The following is a 27,342-nucleotide window of genomic DNA, read 5'->3' as shown; positions in this document are numbered from 1 at the left end:
TTTGCAGGTAGCATCCCAAGGGGGTAGGATCTCAATTTGTTAAAATGGGCACCATGCCCCACCCAGGGGGCTCCCAGGGGGCCCAAAGCACCCAAAAGTAAGGAATCTTTAAAAATCTTCTTCTCCAAAACCAGAAGTGATAGAGCTAAGTTAATACTATGAGTTAGTACATTAATGACTGTAGTTTCAAGTTTCTTCATGGCAGATCCAGGGGTGCCCCTTTTGGGGTGTGGGGAGGTCCAAATGGGGACCTAAATTGTACATTTTCATCTTCGTCTTGAAAACCTCATGATGAATTTTCACCAGACTTGGCAGGTAGCATGCCTAGGTGGTTAGGATCTCAATTTGTTAAAATGGGCACCATGCCCCACCCAGAGGGGGCCCCAGCATTTTATATCATTCTTTGTGTCACATATTAGATGTGGTTCTCCATCAGCAAAATATTTGTTGTTTGTGTTTGATTGAATTCGGGAGCTCTAGTTTAAATTCATTGGTTAAACTCTTTAGCGTTGTCAAAAAAAAAAAAGTCCTCAAAATATCACCCTTTAACTTTCAGACTCATGTAATACTATAACACTAACACTCTGTGGAGATAGAAGAAAATAAAACAAAATGATACACAAATGAGTTACTGTTGCAATCTTGTGTAATATTTGGTTGCCCAGAAGGATCTAACTCTTGATTGATTGACGGAAATATTTACTTGGAAATGTACAATGACGGTAGCAAACCAAAAGAATATCACTCTCAAAGTAGGGAAGTGCTTCTTGAAGCATCATTTGTTCAAAATTCCAGGATGTCTCAATTTTGGTTTGCTTCAAAATATCTGTTTACTTCTCTTCTCATTGTTTTTTTTCCCCCACTCGGTATGGTCGCCAATTCCGTAAACCTCTTTTTTCCATTTCGTAAATCTCATCTCCTGATGAATACGTTGTGTCCCGCATTCTGGCACCCTTTCCACCGACAGACGCAAACATTGCATCTTGGTGAGAGAGAGCCACCAAAATCTACCGTGACAGGGCAATTCCTTTCCCGCGTTCTAATTTGTTCGCATCTGCAGAGCAGACCCACACTATTTGCTGTGCCTTGAAATTAAAGGGCCAGCCATTTATGAAATACCACTAAATATCAAGCATTTGAAGGGGAGGAACATTCATGGGATGAAGTGAAGTACTCTAAATAATTAAGAAAATGAAATTCATCACTTCTTTGCTTCAGCAAATTCAGTTTAATGAAGGTCTAATTTTGTGTTTGTTTTTGTTTTTCAAAATTGCTCTCACTCATTCCAGTTGATCTTCATGTCATATGTTACATGAAAGTGTTGCAATTGTGTCTGCGTGTTCTTAAGGGGTTTCATTCTCTCTTTTCATATGGCAGTATTCAAGTTGATAGTTCGAAAAGTCCGGTTGTATGGGTCCTGTCATTTCATATTGTTTTAAAGGATCGTATGTCGACGTAAAGAGAAGCAGCTGCCTTTAAAAGTATCATTATGTGTCAGCATGCATGGAAGCTGTGAAAATCACCCCTCTCCTGCATCCGTCCTGACGTCACAGCATGTGCTGCATCAGGCTCAATATAGGCCTTTCCTATCAGAAGTGGGGGAGGCGGATGGGGATACGGCACGCTTGTGACCTATTCCTGGCCTGCACTTTCCTGTGTGGCAGCGCTTCAATCGGCCGATCCTTGGGGGTGCTTCCTCGCGCATTGTTCGCACATGCTTGTTTGCAAATGAGAATGCTGCTTTTCGTATCAACAAGGTCGCCCAAGAGAAACCCCGTCTCGAGATTTCAATGTAAATAACGGTCACGTTACAGTGGTGAAGTAAAATGTTTTTGACAAGAATAAGCATCACATGAAGCAAAACATTAAAAGACAAAAAAAAGATCCAAGGAGAGGAAGAACAACCAAAGTCTTTCATGAAGTATCAATAAAGGGTGAGATGCTATGAGGGTTCCAACTTGACACTACATCATGTGGTGTAGACAGAGTGTGGATATTTGCAAGTGATTTTGCAGCTCTAGTGAGAAAGAGCTGGCCAAAAAGGTCAAAGGAAATACAGAGACGCAGGAGTGAATTTGCAAATGTGTCGACTCTCCAACCTTAAATTTAGTCTCAGTATTACAAAGAAAAACATGAAATAAGGTGTTTCTTGGTTTGTGTAGGGTTTCATTTACAAAAAGCTCTTGACACATACAGGTATACAGTGTGATTTACAGGGTGGGCATGAATCAGTGCAATTTTGCTAATTATACCCCTTCCCCAGAATTTCTGAGCATTGTACAATGTGATTGACAAGTTAGGCATGAATCAGTGCAATTTTGCTAATTTTTGATACCCCTTCTCCAGAATTTCTGAGCATGTGCAGTTGTACATAAGGTCCATGATATCCCTTATAATAAAAGTATGAATCTTTCTGTTAAAAGTGCTGGGGGCTGATAGACTAATTGCATGTAAGGGAGTTGTGCAGCACATAATATAACGCGTGCGTGCATGCCACGTTGGTTGCCGTCATATAGTGTACATGCAGGGCGTGTTTGTGCAGTCGGGGAAGGTGTTTGCATATCAAATGAGGGATGGTATTTACATGATCCAGATGCATGGATCACTCCTCAACAGACCAAAGAGAAGAGTTTAGGGAGGGGCACCCTGTGTTTGTCTGCTACAAGATATCCTTGCATTTTAAAAGGTCGCGACCACAAAACCCTGTTTATACCATGTTTACAATAAGGATTATTGAGATTATATACATTGTATGCATAGTCAAAGTTCAAAAGCACATACCAGGTATTGTACATTCAAAGTTGTGTGATTATACTTTGATATCATTTACCTGATGAGCAAATACCATAAGCAAATGCCGGAAGCAAACGCAGGTTAATTTTCATTTTTATGAGGGCTATGTTATGATACAGCCATACTTGCTCAGTGTTTAATCTGAATGTTGATAATAGAGTGAAAAGATTACAGTGATACTATGCTAGCGCAGATATTGATGAGAAACTTTGGTCAAGGATATTTCGAAAGAGCAGGTAAAATGTAACTGGTAAAATTAAAGTGATGATATTTTGGCTGTGTTATCATTTTATTATCCATGCAGTATGCAGCTTTTAAGTTCATTCAGTGCTGTTGAGGAGCAAATCACTTAATCAAAATTGCATTCATTTTAATTAGAATATTAACCAAATGCAAAATCTGACACCGTGCCCATGAGCATTGAAAACCCCCTCACCCCACCCCCCCCCCCTTTTCCCCCATATGACAAGATAAGTATTCTATCAAATCCTCTTGCTTAGCTGATTAGGAGTAGTCTTACTTTTCGGCAGCTCATATCTTTGTCACTAATTGGTCCCCTGCCAGGCGAGATGGAAAGGCATGTGGGATGTAAATGGCAGAGTCTTCCTGACAACAAAACTTGACCTGGTCAGTCTCGCGGGACTTCCGACCACCACATACCCTTCCCCTTGACTGTGTCCACCTGCCAAGCTGCACTATCACTCACAAATTTGACATGGTACAGTTCGCTGCCAGTAATAGATTTCGATCCGACAAAACTGAGATACGTCTTTATATCTTGCTGAAGGCAAGATGTGTCTACAGCCATCTAACTATGGGCAAAAGAGCTGAACTTCAGCCAGTTCCTACAACAATTCTATAAAGGCAAATGACTATGTCTAGTGAGATAAACAAGGAACAAGAAAAGACAAAAAAGGAAGAATGCTGCTTAGTCAACACTGAGTCTTGGTTTCTCTGATTTGATGTGAAAACAATTCAAAATTAGTAAGATTTGTATATTTATATAAAACTTTACCAATGAACTATACAATATTGTACAAGAAATGATATTGTGCTTGAACATTCATCTGTTATGTAGAACTTGTGACCTCTATAACCCAGTCAGATGTATGCAGTTGTTTTTTTTTTATGATGGTCTATTTCTTGCAATAACATCAGGTACAATGTAGTAAAGAGATGTATACCCAGCCACACTGCTTTTTGTCATTCATGACCTCTAGTTATACCTGAGCAAATATTCCATGTGATTACATAGTATTTAAATGCTGTACAGTGGATATAGCTGTCTGGGAAGCCTCAATATTTCACACACTATGTACTATAATGTGTACACATGGGATTTCTGCCGAAACAATAGTTGCATTTCTGTATTTTTCTGGGTTTTTTAAAGTATTAAAGGACAAGTTCACCTTCATAAACATAAGGATTGAGAGAATGTAGCAATATTAGCAGAACACATCATTGAAAGTTTGAGGAAAATCGGACAATCCGTTCAAAAGTTATGAATTTTTAAGTTTTAATGCAGTAACCACTGGATGAGAAGACTACTGCATTGTATGAATAACTTAGATGTCACATGCGAACAACAATATAAGGAAAATAAAAAGAGAATTTCACAAAATTTCATCTTTTGAAAAAAGTACACATTCCCTTGACTCGTTACCGACATATGTTTGGGGTAATATCATTTCCCCTGCCTTTAGAAAGAGGCAAGTCAAGTGCTCTTTTATTATGCGAAAAAAGTGAAAATATGTTGAATTTTCTTTACATTTTTATACTGTTGTATGCATATGACTCACAAGCTGTAGTAGTCTCCTCATCCAGCGGTTCCAACACAAAAATTTTAAAAATTCATAACTTTTGCATCGATTGTCCAATTTTCCTCAAACTTTCACTGATGTGTTCTACTAATATTGCTGCATTCTCTCAATCCTTATGTTTATGAAGGTGAACTTGTCCTTTAAGGCCTATCATTTAAGAGATCTTCAATATTTACACCGTCGACTGTGTAGGGCTTAATTACTATTGTGGTGATAACATCTTTGTTCTGTGTCATAGATGTTACCGTGGACCACCCCGATGAGAAGTCCATCATCACCTACGTGGTCACCTACTACCACTACTTCTCCAAGATGAAGGCCGAGACAGTGTCGGGCAAGCGCATCGGCAAGGTCATCAGCGGTGCCATCGACAACGACAAGCTCATCACCGAGTACGACAAGGTCACGTCCGACCTCCTGCGCTGGATCAAGCAGACCATCGAGATCCTGAACGACAGGGAGTTTGCCAACTCGCTGCAAGGCGTGCAGCAGCAGCTGCTGGCCTTCAACACCTACAGAACAGTGGAGAAACCCCCCAAGTGAGTTCTAGAACACCCTCTGCTTGTAACTCCACATCCATCCCTTTTAATGTTATATTTTCAAGTTATGTTAACCTCTTTTGAGCTTTGAGTGCCAGTTGGCACAGAAAATCCCACTGGTTGTACACACCATCGTAGTCCGTGGCATAAAAAGGGTTAGCTTAAATGCAAAATTGCAGCATATTCCATCAATACTTGAGCAGTGTCCACTGCGTGACAAGAAACATGCCTTCCTTTTGCGATACTCTGCCTTTAGCATGCAGTGATATCCAACTGAGTGCAGTGGATCACAAGATGATGAAGCTGAAAAGCAGCAACACATATTCTTTTAAATGTAGCTGAGCACGTAGGCTCTATCAAACTTTTATTCTCTTTGAGGTGGATGCACCAGAGACATTTTTCAGAAAAGGATTAATTTTTTGCTTGCTAAAACACCTTTAAAGCCGTGTGATGAACAGTTCAAGAGTTTTGGGAAATTGGTATGTCATTTAGAAACATGAAAGTCTTGTCTGAACAAAAGAGAATAATGTTTGTGTCACAGAGTGCAGTAAGTAATACTACTTGAAATAAAAGGGTACTTTCTCTGCGAAACCAAGTAGCATAAATGACATTGCTGTTTTATTTTGTCAAATTTTATTACGTCAGTTAAAATCCCCTTTTCCTGTGGCATTGACAAAGGCTCCTTGTTGCGAGCTGAAAACTTGGCCAGGAGGATGAGTGTGTGCAACATGATTATGTCATTTGATATGAATGACTCCCAGGCGATGACAGAATGGCATTACAGTCACCTTTAATAACCCAAGGATGGCACACTGTCAAAGAAACAGGCTTCTTCTCCCTCAAGTCTCAAGTGAATGAAGGGGGTCCCTTCCTACCATGTTCTATTCCTCAAAGACCATGTCATCAGGCCTTTTGTAGCACAGGATGTAACCTTTAAAATAAAAGATCACTCCAGCAAAGAAGAGGTAGAATCAGAAGAAGAATGACCTTCTCTTCACCTCCTGCGCTTTTTATAGCAGCACCACCACCACCGTTGCCCCCGATTACGTGGCCACGTGCCCAAGCTGATTCAGACTCACTGTCTGCGTCGCTCCGTCATTTCCGAGCATATGTGCTCTCTTGTGGCAGCTTCGGGACGAATTCAGATGCCGGCAGCCTGGCAGAGTTTCAAAGTCAAATCCCTAGGTCCAGCACCATCCTTTTCCTAGAAAGCCTAGTTTTGTAGACTTACAAGGAGGGAAAGGAAATCTGAAGAAGCAAGAGATGCTAAATATTTTTTGTTCTCTCTTTTTTTTAAACAAACTAAAGAGATGCTTACCATAAAAGTACATTCCACAACTTAAAGGGAAAATTTAGCTTAAGAAATACTTAAAAAGCAAGGATTGATGGAGATGGCTAAAGTGTGGAAGTAAATGCCCAGTAGAACCAGTTAAAGTCAAATAGTGGTAATTTGCAAATTTGCTTTTGTGGCTAGAATTGGCATTTATAAATTGTATGCCATAGAAATTATACCTCCTCAAAGCTTTTTTTCTTTTTTAATTCTTTGGGATGTTATTTCAATTGCTTTAGATATCTTTATAGTCTCATAGATCACCTTGTCTCATAATGTGTGTGCATATCGTTGCCATGATGTAAATAGCCCGGTATCCAGGCAATGTCTCCTCATCCCAGAGCGATGAGGAGATTCCGTGGGCATTACTGAGCCTGTGTGACAGGCACAGGTGGGACTTGATGTATGTGTTATGGTAGGATGAGATGTGGGTGAGGAGGAGGAGGAGGGGGAGATGGGGGGGGGGGGGGCAGATTGGGAGTGTGGGGGTAAGATGGAGCAGCAGTATCCAGAAATGAGAGAGACTCCCCTTTTAACACCAGAACCAGTTTATGATGGATGCGGATATGCCACCCTCCATGATCTCTCAGCCGTAACCCAATATGGATGGCTGCCACCACAAATTGAATAAGATCAGCGCCGCGTATCACGCTGGCAGTGCTGGACTGGGTGACTCTTGCCATGTTTTATCTTCGTTTTCATTTTCATTCCTTGAAATACTTTGGTCATTATATCGTCTCCTTCCCGTACTTTCTTTCAATTAGCCCTGCTCATGTATTTGATATATGATAGAGATTTCTTTCTGAAATAGATTTTCCTCTATATAAAAAAAAAGATGATAATAATAATAATAATGATATCCATCAAATAGGTTGAATCATAGCAATGACATGGTAAAAACTGTTTTGGTAGGGACTTGCTGTTTTGCTAGGCAGAGAAGCAAACTTGGGGGAGGGATACATTTGATTAATGCACTGCATCAGATGCAAGCATTAAAAGTAAAGTAAGTTTAGGGTAGAGTAGAACAACAGATTGGTTATCCCCTGTCACCCGAGATTCTGAAATTTCCAAAAACTGACAGGACCCACCAAGATCCCATCAATAATGACTTAATGTAAATGCCATGATACAAAAAACAAACAAACAAACAAACAATAGCTTGTTGTGATAGTGTATTTTCAGGCAGAGATTTGGTCAATTTACCTGGAACAGTGTCGGCAAGCGTGCAAGTGCATGTCACATGACTTACAACAATTGGAAGACTCGTTTCTGTCACCAAGAATGATAAATGGCATTTAGATACAATGCAATTCTACTGCTAGTTTGCTTTTGGCTCCATGTTGTACTTTGGATCCGTATGCGCAAGATGGCATAAACTGAAAGCAGTGGATATATGTAAATCATGAACTGAACAAAGAAAAAAAAAAATGGGTGCGCATCTTTTGATTTGATTTCCTTTTCCCCTCCCTGGACTTTGAACAGTCACAAAATTGTCTCAAATGCATGAGACTGTAATTACAATGGCGGGAGACTATAATCTTCTCGACATAAAGCAACCGATAGAATGGCATGCTCCAGTATGTTGCACAATGCAAAACATGCAACGGCTGCCGGCCATGCCTTGAAATGCCGCAAACCGAGCAGGGTACATTACGAAAAAAAAAAAAGAAAAGGAAGAGATTGAAAACACAGAAGAAAAAGGGCAAGAGTAATCACCCCAGCCAGCATGTTTGTCCCCAGCCTAGACAGAAAACACAGTGCCTCATGAGTGAGGCATGCTCTGCACATCTTGACCAATGTGGTCTGTATTGATTGAGTGATGAAGTAAACCCTTAAGTTGTCTTTTTTCTGCATTTGTTAATATTTGCTTTCTCTCTCTTCTCTCCCTCTCTCACTTTCCTTCTATCTCCTTTTCTGTTCTCTTGGATCTCCTCTAACTTAACCTTTTGTCTCTCCGCGTCTCCTACTGTGTCCGTCTGGGGCTGTCTCTCGTTGTAATCCAATATCTTCCACCCACCTCATGTCTCAAATATCTCCCCTCCTCTCTTATTTGCCACCGACTCCAATTATATATTTGTCTATCTCAATTTCTCTTCTGCCTTTTTTTTCTTCTAATCTCTCTCTCTCTCTCTCTCTCTCTGTATGTAACTTTGTCCTTTGTATGTCTCGTTTAATCTCCCAACTTTTCTGTTTATCTATGTACCTTTTGTATGAATGTCCTCGCTGTGTTCTTATGTCCTCTTGTCCTAATGTCCCTCGCTCAATGTCCCTGTGCCTACTCATATTTTGTTTGCCTAAAATCCTTTTCACCTTCTGAATGTTCTTTTTTCCTCTTGTGTTTTGGGCAAACTGTATTATTTCTTTATCCTCTCTCTCTCTCTCTCTCTCTCCCTCTCTTTCTCTGTCTGTCTGTGTGTTTGTCTGTCCCATTCTTTCTCATTCTCCCCTCCCTCTGTTGTTGTTGTTGTAATGTTGTCCGTGCTGTCTGTGTAATTGCCCCTCCATGTATCTCATCCCAGGTTTATTGAGAAGGGCAACCTTGAGGTGCTCTTGTTCACCATCCAGAGCAAGATGAGAGCCAATAACCAGAAGCCCTACCTCCCCAAGGAAGGCAAGCTGGTCCATGATATCAACAAGGTCAGTGGACGGACCCAGTGCTTCAAAGTATACCCAAGTAGCACCATGATGTACCAAAGCAGGCATATTGTAGTTGAAGTGTGCCCTCAGAGACGTGTAATCATGGAGAAATTACACTTATAATCTCTGATGAGCTATAGTAAATGAAAATGATTAGTAGTGAACAAGGGGGGGGTGCTTTACTTAACATGTTTGTGTGATAAATCTGCTTCAATAAAGTGTTAAATCTGTAGAAGATTGTAAAGATGGATGTACATTGTTGAAATACACATATATATATATATATATATATATATATATATATATATATATATATATATATATATATATATATGTATATGTAGTAGTTGATTGATATGCAGCCTGTTGACACTGCAGTTTGGTGAACAACCTCCACAAATCAAACGTTTGGTAGGTAATCTGCGATTGAGCACACTCAATAGATGAGGGAAGAGCACACAGACAACAGGCACGGAGAGGAAGTTGTGTACAAGCATTGGAGAGAATCAGAATCCTTTCTAGAGTGCATCGAGGGAATGAATATACATTGACATATGGTTACCCGTTTCTTCGCTTCTAGTACGCTTGTAATTGGCATATGCTGAGTGACACATCACATACACACACAGATCCCGCCCTTTTGCATTCTCTGTTCAACACACAAACACACACATGCTCACACCATACACACACCAATACAAAGCCATGCAATCTATTTATGTGCTCTACCGTATGTCAAAAAAAAAAATTATAATGGTACCCTCCGCGACGATAACTTTAAAAGTAGTGAATCAATCCAAATACAATTTCAGGGTATGAAACCATTATACATTGCCCACATCTTACAGAAAACCCCATTCGATTTGCTTCAGTGGTCACAGAGAAATGAGGAATTTTGTAGAGCATGTCAGGAATCTTTCCTCGAAGTTCTGTCTATTGTGTCCACACTTTAATATGCAGTTCCAAGAGCATCCAAGTGCTAAACTTGGAAGAATCAGACTCATGACATGCTTTACGACAATCCACCATTCTCTATGACCGCTTAACCAAATTGAATGAGGTTTCTGCAAAATAGAGCCACGATATTATATTTTAAGACCCTGAAGTAGCATTTAGACGGTTTAATCATATTGGGTGTTATCAAGTTGAAAATGCTATTGTAATATTTTTGGGAACATACACCGTTTGTACTGTATAAGTGTAGTGCAGGTAACAAATGAGATTTCTAAATGCAGTGTACCCTCCGGGATGATGGAAATAAAAAAAAATGTCCTCAATATTGATATGTAACAGTGGCAGATTAAGTTTCAGTGGGGAAATACATGCAATGATATAATCTGTGACCATGTAATGAAATCATTCACACAAATGGATGTATGTATTAAGCTGAGAAAAAGAAACCCCCAGCTGTATAAACCAGTATGAACTCTAGAGTCCATATATTTCCATTTGGACAATTTCTGAAAAATAAAAAAGAGCAACTTAGCTTTCCCATGTATGCCATGTGAGAGGTTATGCAAGTATGGAAAGGAAAGCTTGCTAATGTATGCACAATTTTGTACAAATTTATAATTGTGAGAAATTTTGCCCAGTTGTATAAGACAGATAGAATTTGCTTATCAATTGAAATTGTATTATGTTCCAGATGATAAAAACTTCAAAACTTAAAGGACAGGTTCACCTTCATTAACATAAGGATTGAGAGAATGTAGCAATATTAGTAGAACACATAATTGAAAGTTTGAGGAAAATCGGACAATCCGTTCAAAAGTTATGAATTTTTGAAATTTTTTGTGCAGTTACAGCTGGATGAGAAGACTACTGCAGTGTATGATGTCACATGCTTACAACAATATAAGGAAAATATAAGGAGAATTTCACAAAATTTCATCTTTTGAAAAAAGTACACATTCCCTTGACTCGTTACTGACATATGTTATGGGTAATGTTATTCCCATTGCCTTTAGAAAGAGACAAGTCAAGTGCTCTTTTATTATGCGAAAAAAAGTGAAAATATGTTGAATTTTCTTTACATTTTCTTTATACTGTTGTACTCATATGACATCACGAGCCTTAGTAGTCTCTTCATCCAGCGGTTCCAACACAAAAATTTTTAAAATTCATTACTTTTGCATCGATTGTCCAATTTTCCTCAAACTTTCACTGATGTGTTCTACTAATATTGCTGCATTCTCTCAATCCTTATGTTTATGAAGGTGAACTTGTCCTTTAAATCACCTTTGGTGAATAGACAGGTTTACTACACCTTGTAACATAGTGTAAAAATTTATTGAGGTTTCTTCTGTCTTGATGTAGAAATGAGCTATTGTATAAACCCGTACCTCAGAAACATTTTTCAGTACTTGGCATCCAGTTTGCATACGTTAGTTGTTGCTATGTTTGGCAAACCTTGGGCAAGCTTTCATGTTGTGAAGAAGAATCATTGTCAGAAAGGCATGCATAAAATTTGAATATGATGGTAAACTGGTCTGTTGAGAGCACCACTGGTCAGACATTCATGATTGATAAAATATTGAATGCAAGTAAACAAGTATCGTGGTCTTTATGCAAGTAATATTGATACTATTGTTAGCCGAGAGGAGAAAAGTAGGCCGAATGCATCTCCTTCACCGAGGGTCATTTTGTCTTCGTTCCTCCAGGCATGGGAGAACTTGGAGCACGCCGAGCATGGCCGCGAGCTTGCGCTGCGCCAGGAGCTGATCCGGCAGGAGAAGCTGGAGCAGCTGGCGGCCCGCTTCGACCGCAAGGCGGCCATGCGGGAGACCTGGCTGAGCGAGAACCAGCGGCTGGTGGCCCAGGACAACTTCGGCTTCGACCTGCCCGCCGTGGAGGCCGCGGCCAAGAAGCACGAGGCCATCGAGACGGACATCAAGGCGTACCAGGAGCGCGTCTTCGCCGTCGTCGCCGTGGCCCAGGAATTGGAGGAGGAGCGCTACCATGACATCGAGAGGATCAACGCAAGGTACGTCATGTGGTTGGTTTGACATTCAGCCGCCTTTGCTCCTGAGACCCATCTCAGTTGGGCATATCATTTCCGACAGAATGTGCAGTGTCAACATTACCATTACAGTGTGAAAGCGCAGTCATTTTTTAACTGTTATGCATCATGTAGAATTAAAATAGATCACGTCAACCAACTCAATTGGACTCAATGGACTGTAAAAGAAGAAATTTTTGCAGTGTGGAAATTTTGCGTGCGACCAAAAACCAGCGTGAAAATAAAAACACAAATATTTTTGCACATGATTATGTTCCACTAATGAATGTCTTGATTCAGCGAAATTAAAACACATGAAATTCATCTCATACAGCTGAGTGCGAAGAATTACTCGCGCGAAAATAGCCACTTTTACAGTATTGGATGTATGTGTGAGGAAAAATTATTCACGTTGTTACACATCGTCAAATGTGAAAGAGATTTGTGATCACTGTACAGGTGTATGTATGAGATGAATACTTGCAGCCATTCTAAACTACAAATGAGAAGTCACCATAAAACAGTTTGGAGGGCAAGAATCACCATAGTCACCAAGATGTACTCCTCCTGTCTTCATTCCTTGAAGGAAAAACAACATCCTGCGTCTGTGGGACTACCTGATCGAGCTCCTCAAGGCCCGCCGCTCCCGCCTCCAGCTCTCCCTGGACATCCAGAAACGCTTCCAGGAGATGGAGCTGCTCCTCGACTCCATGGAGGAGACCAAGGTAGGCAAATCATCCTCTCGTTTCTTTGCCAACCTATTCTCGTGGTCGGACATCTGGGTATTTTGCGGTGGCTGGAGTGAAAACAAACCCATGATGGGCATATTTTTAAAATGGAATTATTTACTTTTCTTCCAGGATTGGATTTGAAGTTCCATGAAACTGTCAGATATGGTCTGTCTTGACATCTCTGATAGCCGCAAGAAATGTTATTGACATATGACTGAAAAGAATGGTAGGATTCTGAATGCCGACGCTGTGTCGTCTGTATCACCACATAGATTGGTACACTGTTGTGTGCTTGTGCATGCACAGTATTCACACCAGTTCCCACTCCAGCTCCGCACATGTAATGTACCGTAGGCAAGCTGTTTATTTTCATTCCAGCTATACCAGAAGTGAAGAATACCCAACCATGAGAATTAGATGACTTACGGCTGCAGTTCAAGATGGGTTCTTCCGGCATTTGTAATGGAAGTAGCAATGTCACTGTGTGAGCTTGGTATGGGTGTTTGTGCGTGTGTGCTTTCGAAAGTGGCTTTCAATGATAATCATTGCAGGAGAATGCATCCATTAACCATTTTCAAGACTCAGATACATTCAAAGTGACTTTCTTAGTGACTGATCAGATATCTTAGGCTGTGGACCAAGTGAAATGCACAGGGTTCATACAGGTCATGGAAAACCTGGAAAGTCATGGAATTTGGCCTTGTCTTTTTCCAGGCCTTGAAAGTCATGAAAAACTGATATTTCCATCAAAAGGTCATGGAAAGTCATGAAATTGCAAAAATTATAGAAGTTTTATCTGTCGTTTGTGTGAGATGTGTATTCCCTAAAGTTGCTTCGCTTTGATTTGAGATCAAATTTTCAGTCTAATGTGTTTTTAAAAAAAAATGTGTGAAAGTCATGGAAAGGTCATGGAATTCTGGCTAAAATGGTCATGGAAAGTTATGGAATTTAATTCATGAGAAAGAGTATGAACCCTGATATTCCAAAAATCAGTTGAGTTCATGTCCATGTGGTGGTGGAGATGGTATGAGGTCTCACTACACAATTAAATGGTGCAAGGTTATGAAGCCATTCATGAAAGTGCTTGAGCCTGTGGGTTCCCCTTGTAATATTCAGTCCAAGAGCCTTTGCAGATATGTTTTGTGTGTGTGTGCCAGTCTGTAGACAAATGTCAGTTACCTTGGAACACACATGATGCAGCCTCTTCTTTGGGCAGGCATCACATCAATTATAGGTTAAGATAAAAGGAATGGGGGAAATACAGTTCTGGTGCACTTGTGAAATTGTTGAAGATGCATGTTGTCAAATCTATCTACAGTGGCCTTTCAAGGGGAAAATAGGGAGGGTGGAGATGGAGACAATGTTTACAGTACATAATTTCCCTGCCAGAAAATTTTTAGTGTTTTGACTATCGTGAGCAGGGTGCACATTTTGAAAAGTAGTTGCTGTCACAAGTTTCACCATCATGTCGTAGCCAAGACCTGCCAAGAGTAATCCTGTATGATGATCTATTCTGTAAAGATATATATATTTTTTTTTTGATAAAAACTAGATCTAATGTTGGTACCATTCTAAGGGCTAGAAACTATTCCTTGTCATCTCACCATTCATCTCTTATGAAGGTGATAATTATTAAAGGTGATACCGTAGGGAATTGCCCTCTTCCATGGAATGTTGCAGAGATGTAAAAGTATGCCAAATTTAGTGTAATGGGGACGGGAAAATAAAGTCAGGGAGAAAATGGCAGTAGCATTGCTAGTCAGGAACACTGGTGTTGAGACAGAAATTACTTATCTCTGCAGAGGGTATTGCGTGGGAGTGGGTAGGAGGAAGCAGGTAGGTAGTGCTGCTAATTTGCAGTCATGGCTGGAAGGTGTTTGAGCGTGATATCTGGCATGCTCTTGGTGCCACGCAGGGCGTGAAGAGTGATGCTGGGAGGAAATATTGGTGGCGTGGCACTGCGATGCTGCAGAGGCCCTCCTTGCAAATATCAAGGTATCGGGGTTTGTCTCGGCCAGAGACAAGAGCCATGGTGTTCTGTGTACACATTTGAAGGTCTCGGAAGAATCGGTTTCACAATCATGATGATGAAGTCACATGAATAGACAAACAGTTCTTGTCTTTTCTCAGTGAACATGCAGTAAACCCCATCTCAGTTGCCACCTGTCTATAGTGGCCACCTTCTATATGTGGCCAGCGTATGATCCTTGAGAGGGAAATTATGTGTTAAAGATCTTGTGAGCAGTGACCCTCGGTATGATGTGGCCAGTGGCCATGTAATTTGTCTCCGGTGAACATAACTTTGAGATAGTCTGTGTTATAACCATAGATTCCATGGTAAACTGTGACTGTCAGCATACTCATCATATACTTTTTGCCAGAGTTTTCGACTCTTCATATCACCATCTTTATTGAGGAGAACCCATATAGTGAACTAAAAGTAAGAGAAACTGAAGAGTCCATGTTTTTCGTAAGATTTTGTTTCTGTTGCAATCATTGATGTGTTGGATAGAACAGTCCGTAACATCCTATGACCTTTCATGGGAATATGCCAGAGGGAAGCATGTGTATGCAGTATACTATGTGATCATCATTGTATTGTATTTTGATTTAATTTGATGGAGTCATATAGCCACAAACCTGTTTACAGCGGCCACCTTGGGTATACAGGCCTTCTTTCATACTTAAAATATTCATAGTCGTAGAAAACATTTTGATATAAAGCAGTGACTGTGTTAGCAGTCAAGCGCGTGATTCATGTCAAATGTAGCATGGTTGGGTCACACAAATTCATCATAATAAGAAGTTGATTAATTCAAAAGCATGTGCACACAAACGCAAAAAATGCCATTGCCCTGGAGCAAAAGGGGAGTCAAGGAAATATGAAATGGAAAAAATGGAATTTGTATTCAAGCGTGTCAGCAGTCGGAAGAAAAAAGCAATTGTTGAGGGGAAACGCGTTTACTATTGCAATTTCATTTTAAATGAAACAGGCCCAATCCAGTCATAAATCTGAGTATACAATCTATCTCATTTTGCTGGTGCGACTTGATGCAGTAGCAAGGTGTATGTTTGCACCGTAATCACAAATGAAGGTGTACCTATCCAATATATTCTTGATCTGTGCAATCTTGACATATTTGAATGCCGGAGAGTGAGGTTGTGACGTCAAGAATTTTTTTTCTCCTCCATCCAGCAGGATCCAATATTGTAGTTTTATTGCAATGATTGAAACGATGACAGGCATATATGGTGAGGATATCATACATATTGAGGTTTCCCCATAACACATATTTTAGCAGAGGGTCTCACGTCAGTTACCATCGTGTTGAGGGTTAGCGGTACACACATTCAGAGAAATCAGTTGGTGGACATAATCACTGTGATCATCCTAATCACCTCGTTTACTGTTAAGAGTGATGAATTATTATCATGCGATGGAGTGTCTGCCTTGTATGTGTGCTGCAACCTGATATGCCAATCCGATGTGATGAGTATTGGATGATTATGCTTCGTAGATGACCAAGCTTGTTTACTCGAAGGGATCATTGAGATGGTAGCAATACTTATTTCAGTTTGGACTCCGCATCAAACACCTGGTGGGATAAATCTTACTTTGAAGGTATGTTTGATAGTCATGTCTAAAATGATAGATAGATTTGAATACATGCGTGTTTTCTGTCATGCAAGACTGTTCATGCACATCTTTACAGTCCCTGTACGGGATCTGAGAAAATTAGATGGAGAAAATTGGTTCAATAATCGATTTGGGATCTACGTATCAGTAGGAAGTCGTTTGACTGTGAAGATTGTTCGTCCTGCACAAACAATGTGAAAGTTAATACTTATCTGCATGCCACCTGACACAAATAGTAATAGCACCGCTAATATGGAACTCTTAACTGGCAGGTGCTACTTCTGTCGGAGGACTACGGGAAGCATCTGATGGGTGTGGAGGACCTGCTCCAGAAGCACAGCATGCTGGAGTCCGACATCGTCGTCTACGGCGAACAGGTCGCCAACATCAACAGCAATGCGTCCAAGTACATGGACCCCAATGGACCCGACGGGACAGGTGAGTTACCCGGATTTCCTCTACTCCATTGCAATGTTGGTTTAGAGCTACGAGGGCACCAGTACGTACATATGTGTCATCTCTTTATACATTTGCTTCAAGCATTTGACCTATGCGTGTGCGTACGCATGTCACCGCCCCTTTGGTGCCATTGAGTTTTGTAGTGATTTTATTGTTGTTGTTGCTTGTGTTGATACATTTACACAGCGAGTGATGTGCATAGTGTTCCTCTGTGCTACCCCCTTTCATTACTCGTACCCTTCAGGTTGGATGTCAAAAGTATAATTGAAATTTTATGACTCTACTGTCTAATCATGGTATGAGATAAAAGTGTGGAAATAGCATCCAAATTTCTTTAGATTGAGGTCTACCAGTTAGCACCAACAAATAGATTTTCCAATAACTGTGTAAATCTTCCTATTGTACCTAATGTCGCAGTTGTCGCAATTATCAGATATAATACCTGCAAATAGGCATTATGACCCAAAATTCCATGAGATTAAATTCAAATATCATTCTATCATTCTATCATTCTATCATTCATTGTATGGGATTTTTTGTGAGAGAAATGGTACTTGTGGCTCAAAATTTTAGTTCATTGAATTGGTTTTGAAGTTGGTCTTTGCACTAGTGAACATACATTTCCTTCTTAATCCTTCTTGGTACACATGAACATTTATTCCCCCCCCCCCCCCTCCATCGCATCTTGACTTGTTTAACATGTAACTGAGGAAAATGCAAAGCACAAAAGTGTGTAACTCCTGAAGTTGATGGACGTTTCTGGCAAGTATATACATACTATCCCTTTTCTTTATCTGACATGCATCGAGTCACAAGGTGTATCATGGGCTTTGCTATTTTTGATAGAGTACATCGTATGTGCATCAGTTTTTTAATAGCCTGAGTAGATAGCGTAATGCAAAACAAGGCCACAGTAAACAGTAGGCTGTAAATAAGCTCTCCTCAAATCTGTCCATTTATCCCACTGCAAGGCTAAGCTAAACATTAGTTTGAAAAACTAAAAAAAAAGAATCATCTGCACAGGCAATCCATGATTAGTTTGCAAGGTTCACTGCTGTAGCTGCAGTAAATCCAGCAAAGATGGGCTAATATTCAATAAACGTTCATTGCATAGGGAGCAGTTAGTCCTTCTGGTTTTCTCATAGAAATAGAAATATAAATTTTGGCCTTCCGTGCATGAATTTCAGGACCTCGAGAGAGAGCCTGCAAATATCTATAGGTGTAACTTGTCAAAGTTTATCATTGTGAATGATAGTTGAGAAGTTATGATGATACAACTCCATTTATGAAGATGTTCAAGGCAGAGTTTAGTGTGTGTTCTCAGTATCATTTAACCAACATACTTGCACTAGAATGACTACTCTTTAAGAACAGTGCCAGAACCCCATTGTCTGTGATTGTGCGTGCATTCAAGGAGACTATTTATCAATAACACAGTGTATGCAAATAACATTGCCAGAAATACACTTAAAAATATTTGCCAAGAGCATATAATAGCAAACCACACTTTTCACATGACATGAAAGTACACCGTTGTAGTACTCACAGTGCATGTGGGAGTGATTTCGTTTCCAAGGCTATCCATAAGCAAGTTTATGTGGAGAGGAAGTTATCATCACGGAGACTGTCGGCTGACGTCAATCTCCTTAATTACAGCTGTCTGTCTGACAGACACGTCCTTCACTTTGCTACTTGTGATTTGCGGTGATGTAACAAAATGAGGGATCCCTATTTAGACTAATGATTCATTATGAAGTTAAGAGTGTTCCCTTTAATGCCACAGTTAATTCTGACCATCTTTGCATTGAACATGGGGTGCATTTAGTCATAAAACCATCCACCTTAAATGATTTCTTTTGTTTCATTGAAAAGGGTAACTTTACATACATAAACTTGTAAGCTGTTCTGAATGTATTTTTGGTTTAGAGTTTTCTCAATATATAAGGATTAAACAGGACGGTCTTGTGTGTGTGTGTGTGTGTGTGTGTGTGTGTGTGTGTGTGTATGTGTGTGTGTGTGTGTATGTTAAATTGGCTTGTTTTCACAAGTAATTGAATTGAAAAAAAGATGCCTACCTCTTTACACACACAAGGATCACTTTGATTCTCAGTAGTTAACTAGACTGAGAGACATGCCCAACCATATACACCTATTGCAATCATGTATTCTTCACACTGAAAGTACCATTATACCGTCAAAAAATATCAGGTACAAATGGATATAAATGCTCAAGTATGATATGCCTATTTCAAAATAAGGTTATAAGTGAGTATCAATGATCATAGAGTGATGTTTTTCTTTTACCTGTGACCAAGAAGAGGTGTTTTCTGCCAGCAATGCACAAAGGAGACTTATGATAGTTAAGTCAATGCACATCTCACAGATGTTGCAAAGTCATCGCACACAGTGGCAGATCCAGAGTGGGGCGCAACCGGCGCACACCCCCCCCCCCTTTTACTTTTCGTTAAAAACAAAACAAAATAAAAAGAAAAAATGAAATTAAACCAGAAAGTGGCACAAGAAATATTAGTTGCACCCCCTCCCCCCCCCCCCCCCCCCCACCCCTTCACAGAATTCCTGGCTCCGCCCCTGGTACACTGTGTGAGAGTGAATGAGTGAAAAATGATCTCTTGTCTTCTTCTCCCCCCTTTCTCCCGTTTCATCCTAGGGTACCTGCCGGTTGACCCCGAGATCGTCGAGAGCCGCATCACCCACCTGGAGGAGCGCTACCAAGAGCTCCAGGAGCTGGCCCGCCTCCGCCGCAACCGACTGGACGAGTCGCTGCGCCTCTGGCAGTTCTTCTGGGACCTGGCCGACGACGAGAACTCCATCAAGGAGAAGCAGCAGATCGTGTCCTCCACCGACATCGGGCACGACCTCACCACCGTCAAACTACTACTCAACAAGCACAAGGTACGCACCTAGATCATGCCACTGGGGAAGACAATATGATGTGGAATAGATATGTAAAGATGTAGTTCAGCCAGTGGTGTAGTCATTGGCATTGGCTAAGCTTGGGGATTTTTGTAATGTGGTTGGAATGTAATAGAGGTTTAATAAAAATTCACTTCGCTCAGAAGGCTGAATTTAAGAATTTTGTACATTTTTACAGGGTACCAATATAGATAAATGAATATGCTCATTTTACTGGTTTGTTGTTCTGTCTAAACCCATGTTACCCCAGGATTAATCCAGATGGAAAATGCAGGGTCATCATATGTAGCGGCAGCACATATGCTAATCTTCAACTATTTGCAAAAAAGATTTACCACAGTAGTTATTATGTTATGTCTTCTTCATAGTGAGCAGCTATTTCTATCCATTAGTAGCACATTCTACAGGAAAATTTCATCTGCATTGTGAACAGATGTCCCTGTGGTCTGTAGTCATCACATGCCCTCTATATAAGATGCAAATCTCGTTACTCGGAGCAAGAAATAAATGTGTGATTTTTTTTCTCCAAATTTCTTCCATCATAGGCTTTGGAGGATGAGATATCGGGTCGTCATGCGCAACTGGAGAGCAACATCCGGGTGGGCGAGGACCTGATCGCGGAGGAGCACTTTGGAGCCCCCAAGATCCAGGCTCGCATCACCGAGGTCAAGGAGATGTGGCAGCGACTGCAGGAGCTGGCTGCCCAGAGGAAGGCTCGCCTCCTGGAGGCCGTTGACCTCTACCAGGTAAGCCCCTCCCCCTTTTGTCTCGGGTCAAAATTCAGGCAGATGTGGGTCATGCCATGCAAATTCCAGGTTACGGTCATGCTTTGTTCTAGAGCAGATACGAAATGATCATTCATGCTGGTGCCTACTTTCCCGTATTCAGGTTGTCAAAAGACTGTTGCATCACTGAATTTCATTTCATGAGTATTTCTGAATTCATAGATGATATGAGGTATGTACAAGAAGCAAAAATAATGTTGCCAAGAAACACATTCTATTTTTGGGACATTTTAGCCAAAGAGCATGAGATTTTCTGACTCCAAAGTGTGATTGTACGTGCCCATTTTTCGTAATCATAAATCATTTTTCGCAATCATAAAATCTTCATGCAATCATAAAATGCATACGTTTTGTCCAGCTTTGCAAGCCATTGGGCTAGGATGTAATTAGCCATCATTGGATGGAACAAAGACATAATTAATTATACCAGCATTGAGAGATGGATTCAATATGGCCATGCTGAGCAGAATTTGATTCTTCATGCTCTATGATTTATGATCTTGTCTAGCCCAAAATAAATATTTCATATTCTCCTGAAGAAAAATTCAGCCACATGAATAGCCGCTGCATCACAATACAAGGAGCTGAAAATCAATGGGTAATTGATACTTGCAGAGGTGACCTTTCGTGAACATATTTGCCTACTCCCTGTTCTGTTCCTGGATTGCAGCGGTAGTGAGGAATCCATTCGATTGAAATTCCTTTGCTCTGAATGTCCAAGGGGGAGATCGAGGGAGATAAGCAGCTGCTTTATTGACCGCATTTTCCTTCTCGCGTGGAATGAGTCAAGCAAACATTTGTTCAGATTAACTCTAGAGAAGTTGCAATGGTCATTCCCTGTGATGTCTGAGAGTAGTCAAAGGTGTTTGAGGTCAGTGTCCTCTCATGCGGTGCGGGACATCACATCGCAGACGCTTCAAGTAATTAATTGTATCCCCGGCTGGCCGTTCGGGGCTCTAGCTGCAGCCAAGCAGCAACCATTGGTGCCAGAAAAGAAATTAGTTTCTGCCTGTCCGTATGTCCACTAGACGCCCCGGAAGGCCCACTGTCGCAATTGTTACAATGAGTCACATTAGACGTGTCGTTCTGATAGTTTCTTGTCCAGTGGCTCGGGAATGAGAGTGTGTCAGTGTCATCAGAAACTGTTTCTTCCATTTTCATTTAAGATCCTCTTGTGTCAAGAAATATCTTTATCATAAAAACAATAAATAAGTATGGCATTGTTAAGATATTTCTTAGAGTATTATGGTTCGTAAGGGCAGGAGTGTATCCAGGGCAAATTTATCCATTGTTAAGTGAGACCTATTATGTTTCAAGATGAAAGATTCAAAATGCACGTAACAGTTCTGTGAGTTTGAAAGCACACCCAGTGGCAGAGAACTGAATGTCAAAATACAGAAAATGTGTTACATGAAATATAGTTTTGGACTCTTCTATTCTGCCTTCCAACACTACTTTAAACCTTTGCAACCTAATGTCCTGTTACACACATCAGGTCATTTGCTTTGGTAGATTGTTTGACTTATTCTGTGCTTCATATTGATTTCCAGTCCTTCATAGAATCGAGTGGTAGTTTTCTTTGAGGCATTATATGCACCTTGAGATAAAAAGGATTTCTTACCGGGATCAGTTTTCATGCAATCTTGTCACTCTTCCCTACCCCCTGACAGTTCTTTGCCGATGCTGACGACGTCGATACATGGATGTTGGACACTCTCCGTTTGGTATCCAGCGAAGACGTTGGGCGTGACGAAGCTAGCGCTGAATCCCTGCTCAAGAAACACAAGGTAGAGATTTAATATGCACTGTGGGTCTGTGTTTCACAATCTCTCTCCTTCTCTCCATTCCCATGTTCTCTATTCACCTCTTTCTCCCTTTATTTTCACTCTTTGTTTTACCCTCTCACTTCTTTCTGTCTCCTTCTCTTTCTCACTGTCTCTCTATCTATCCATCTACCCTATCTATCTACCTGTCTATCTATCAATATATCTCTCATTGTTTTTGAATGAATCCATTTTAATCTAATTTTATTTCTTTCATCCTTCTTTTCATCCTTCCTGCATCTTCCACGTTCACATTTCTCTGGCTCTTCCTAACCCTGTAGCAGTTGTTTGTTCAAATATTTCTGAGAGAAATTTTGTAATTGCGGTTGAAAATCTTGAATGCAAAGTGAGTCAAATGACATCTAATTAAAGTAAATTAGTGGCTGATTGTCCAGTACCCCAGTTCATGTATTTATTTCCATGCAAGAACATCTATATAGAATTAGAAGAAGAAAAAAAAAATTCTGAAAACTGTAACCAGCAAATGGATAGATGTGAACCAGGCAACACTGATCCTGATCAGTTTCAAACTTACACAATTGTCTCTGATGTGAGGTCTTTAGCGGAAGTGTCTGCAACGGGGATGGGGAACATTCTATCTAGGTCATTGCACTTTTTTTTTTTTTTTTGTTGTTGACAAGTTGCATGACCTTGCAGTCCTTGTTTTATGAACTTTTTGCATGAGAGTGTTACACCGGCATTGTTTTTGTTCAGATTAACATATCTGCTGATTGCTATCTGTTTTTGTTTTGTTTGTTGTTTTTTAATCCTAACTAGGCCAGGCTATTTAGGTAGATGATAGAGCCGGGAGGTGGCCTCCAAGGCCCCCCCGATCTCGGCCGTCGACCGCGCAATTGCGACAAAAATCGGCACACACATTGCCTGTGCTGTAATCTAAAATACTATAAAGTGGTATCTGACTATTTGCTATAAATCACTAAATGAAGCTCAAAACAGGCACATTTTTTGTGTAACTATTCTTTCTCGTGTCCTTAGCAAATGTAAGAGAAAAAAATTGTGCAGTCAGAAAGATTTCTGAAGTATTTTATTGTTTTTTTATTTATGTATTTCTTTGTTTTTTGACCTTTTGTTTTTCATTGTTTTTTTATGAAATTTGTCTGCGACATTGTTCAGAACAACCCCAAAATAATCATGCTTTTATGAAAATGGTCTGTAAGCACAGTTTGCATAATGATGGAAATTGTACATGAATTTACGTTATCGACCAAATACGTTTTTGAGCAATTTTTGGTCTGACATGCATGTACATATTTTTGCATAATTTTGAAACCCCCCACCGGCCTAGTTAGGGTTAAACTTTGGGTATGGTTGGAACTGGAACTGTTTTATGAAGAGTAATGGCATGGGATGTGGAGTCACAGTATTGGATACTCCATGTCTGCTTACGTGTGATGTCACAGTGTGAAAATGTCTTGTTTTCCTCACCCAACTTCTTTCATTTCAACCTATCATGATTATTTTTTAGAATATTGGCGGAAAGAATGTGAGTTTCAGTTCTGTGTCATTTTTGCATAATCAGAATTAACTTTTGAAGTAACTCAAGTTGGTATCAAGTTGGTGTGCATGGATTGGCTAGCATTTAACATACAGTTCAGTTGTACATCTTGGGGAAACTGTAGAGATATTGATGAATTGAAAGAACATAACAGTCTCATAGTGGATGATGTCAAACTGAGACAAACAAAATTTGTAAAAGTTTTTAACTGTGTGACCAACAGGCAAGATGGATTAAAAAAAATCACTTAATAATCCTGGAATGCATAGATGTTTGTGCTTTATTACTTTAGTTTATTTGCCTACTTACCTTTGCTGTGTTTTTATGAATGATCAGTTTGGTCACATGTTGTAGTTGTTCATCACATACTATGAACCTAAACAACACACTGGACTAGTCAGGGTATTAACAAATAATACTCGGATAATAAATGTGCAGTGGCTGAAGTAATCACAGATGTAACAGATGACACTGCCAGCCCAGTATTGCAGTGGCCTGAATGCAGTCATGGGAATCCAGAGCAAATCTGCGCGCATACATTAACATGAGTCAGACTGATGATTAGCTGGCCGCCGATTGCTCTGTGATCAGGGGGAGCAAGATGTCAATTGGGGCTCATTAATCCCAGCTCCTACTCTTGCTATATTTGTGAGGATCACGCGCTGCCCCCTCCCTCTCCCTTCCCCCCCCCCCCCCCTTCAAGAGCATCTCTGACTCATCAGTCATGGCTGGTCGAGTCGGGTTCTGCTTGAGCTCCTTCCTCTCCGAAGCATGTCTGCTTCTTATCCCCAGTTATTACATCTTGCTTGCCAAGGTAACACTGTCGATTGTCATTATCACTTCCTCTTTGAATAACTATCTTCCCTTAACATTATCCAACAGTGACAAGCCCTTGATAGGCCTATGAGATTAGTGTCTAAATTTAATTTGTTTCATTAGGAGGCTTGTTCTAGTTCGTGCCATTTTGTGACATTTCGGCAGACATATGTACGTAAGTGTTTGAAGTTTTCCCTGCTAGGTAAGAAAAATATATTTAGCTTAAGAAAAAAATTGCAGTGGCTGTGAAATCTTGCAGTGAAATGGCTTTTGCAGTCTTGACTTCAACAAGTCGTTGGAAGACCGCTTAGCTTTGTGTGTGTCCAGGTGCAGCATGCAAAGTGAATATAGGAGTGGACAGGCTTATGCTTTGTCAAAGAAAGTGATCCTCAATCACAAGTTTTTTTGTCAACAGTAGTATTAAGTTCTCTTCCTTGTATAGTCAGGCCACTTATAGAAGTAGCATCTGTCTTTTATTTTCACAAGCACAGCACACTCATTGTGGGTTTAACTCTCACAAATTTGTATACTACTTAAACCTAATTTTACACACACAGACATGTATGACACTCAAACTGAGGGTAATGCAGGCTATGATAATAGCACAAAGTATTTGTTTTGCACATGCATGTTTTACCTGGGCACAGGGTTCGATTTCTACGCATTGGGTCTTTTCTTATCACAGCACTTTTAACAAGTATATTCATTTCCCTCAGGTTTTGATATGTATTTGATTTGTCAGTAACAAATGGGTATAATTTGGGGAACAGTTGCATTCCAAAGAAAATATAACTGCTTGTATTCAATTCATTGCAACTTGATAAATACCATCTTACTGGTTGCAGATGAGAATAGTGGGGAGAAAAGGTCTCAATTGTTTGCTGATGCCCTGTATTATGAAAAGCACCGAGGATGATATGTGGGTCTAGTGCAATCAGTGAACTTATTGTCACAAAGTCAGTACTTTGACTTAGAACAATAAGGATATGTAAGTTATTGGTTAAATATATATTCTCATGATATTTTACCATTTCAGCTCTGGTCAGATTGCCTGTATATTATGTGATAGCTTGAAGTCTAAGAGGAACATGTTTTTACAAATGTATAAGTTTTAGTGTGCTTTCTCAAAATAACATGGTTTCCAAGTATTAGTGTATACCTGGTATGCCTCTGTTCATGCTTCCATTCACCACCTCGTCCTATAGTACATGTTAATTGATGAAAATGTTTCTGTTGAATTTGCAGACCTCGCGTTCATTGTAAGCTAGTTGACCGATATGTAGTGACAAAGTCATACTAAGTACATATGCCACATAATGTGAGCCAGTCTACTGCACGATGGCATGTATATACTCAGTGTGATGTACAGACATACAGTGACGGCAGCAGTACTCATGAGGAGAATCTTCCATACTTGGGGAGTATTTCCGACTTAAAATATTGCAGTCTTAGTGGCAGGGGATGCTCTCATGCCATAGCAGCTGCATGTTGCATCACTGTAGATTATGTGGGACATGTTGTGGATGAAGTTTGGAATTCAAAGATGGCCTCTGGTAATCCCTCCTTATAACATCTTTCTTTCCTCTCCTGTCTCACCCCGTCATAGGACGTCACGGAAGAACTGCAAAACTATGCCAACATCATCGAGGGCCTGCACAAACAGGCTTCCGAACTCGGAGAGCAGGTGAGAGCATCAGAGAGAAGCTTGATGTAGAGCATACTTCTTGAGACCTTCAAAGACAAGTGTTCTTAAAAGGACTTTGTAGGTGTAGACATAAAATCGGTAAATGTAGCTTGACCATGGTTTTAACTCTCTGATTCTGACATGAGGTTAAAAAAAAATGAATAAATAAAAAAGATAGAGAAATAGGCAGCAGGTATATTTGTGTTTGTGAATGATAGCGAATGGATCTTCTATGAACATAGGTCTTATGCACACGGCATCTCTTTTGAGCAAATACATCAAGAAGATCCAGTATGTGGGACCATACTGTCACATTCTTTCACTTAATTGGTTAACATTTGTGTAGTATACAGATGCCTTTTCAATGCATAAAAGTACAACTTGTGGAAGCATTATTATATCCTGTTACTAGACGAGGACCAGAAAATTAAAATCTTAAGGAAGCTGGGAGGGAACCACAATTCTGCCAGAGAGATTTCATGTGCTCATGTAGAGTATATCTTGTTCTTTCAGGACCGGGACTCAAACGAGGTCCAGGCCCGGCTGGGGACCATCGACCGACGCTACAAGGAGCTGCTGGAGCTGGCCAAGCTTCGCAAGCAGCGCCTGCTGGATGCCCTCTCCCTCTACAAACTCTTCAACGAGGCCGACGCTGTGGAGGCCTGGATCGACGAGAAGGTGAGGCTTTCAAGGTCGTATATCACTTTTGCAAACATCATGAAATTCTGCATGGGTGAAGAATAATGTCTCCCAACATCATGCAAGAAATCATACAGTAATACACTTCAGAGCTGTAAAAAATAGAAAAAAGCTAACCCCATGTCATTCGAAAATATGCTC

General features: G+C 40.3%; 1 protein-coding gene across 1 annotated transcript in view; it reads left to right on the top strand.

Annotated features, from left to right (window-relative positions):
* LOC140235264 (spectrin beta chain, non-erythrocytic 1-like) overlaps positions 1-27,342 on the top strand; it is a 72,820-nt gene that overhangs the window by 20,285 nt on the left and 25,193 nt on the right. Inside the window, exons 6-15 of the mRNA XM_072315300.1 lie at positions 4,852-5,152; positions 9,002-9,119; positions 11,780-12,102; positions 12,704-12,842; positions 16,758-16,923; positions 19,613-19,857; positions 20,424-20,624; positions 22,334-22,450; positions 26,425-26,502; positions 27,016-27,180. Of these exons, the coding sequence (XP_072171401.1) occupies positions 4,852-5,152; positions 9,002-9,119; positions 11,780-12,102; positions 12,704-12,842; positions 16,758-16,923; positions 19,613-19,857; positions 20,424-20,624; positions 22,334-22,450; positions 26,425-26,502; positions 27,016-27,180 (1,853 nt within the window). The remainder of the gene's footprint in view (positions 1-4,851; positions 5,153-9,001; positions 9,120-11,779; positions 12,103-12,703; positions 12,843-16,757; positions 16,924-19,612; positions 19,858-20,423; positions 20,625-22,333; positions 22,451-26,424; positions 26,503-27,015; positions 27,181-27,342) is intronic.

Source organism: Diadema setosum, chromosome 1 (genome assembly GCF_964275005.1).
Source record: "Diadema setosum chromosome 1, eeDiaSeto1, whole genome shotgun sequence".
Taxonomy (NCBI): Eukaryota; Metazoa; Echinodermata; class Echinoidea; order Diadematoida; family Diadematidae; genus Diadema; species Diadema setosum.
Note: the sequence above shows the minus strand (reverse complement) of the source record. Positions and strands in the feature narration are given on the sequence as shown.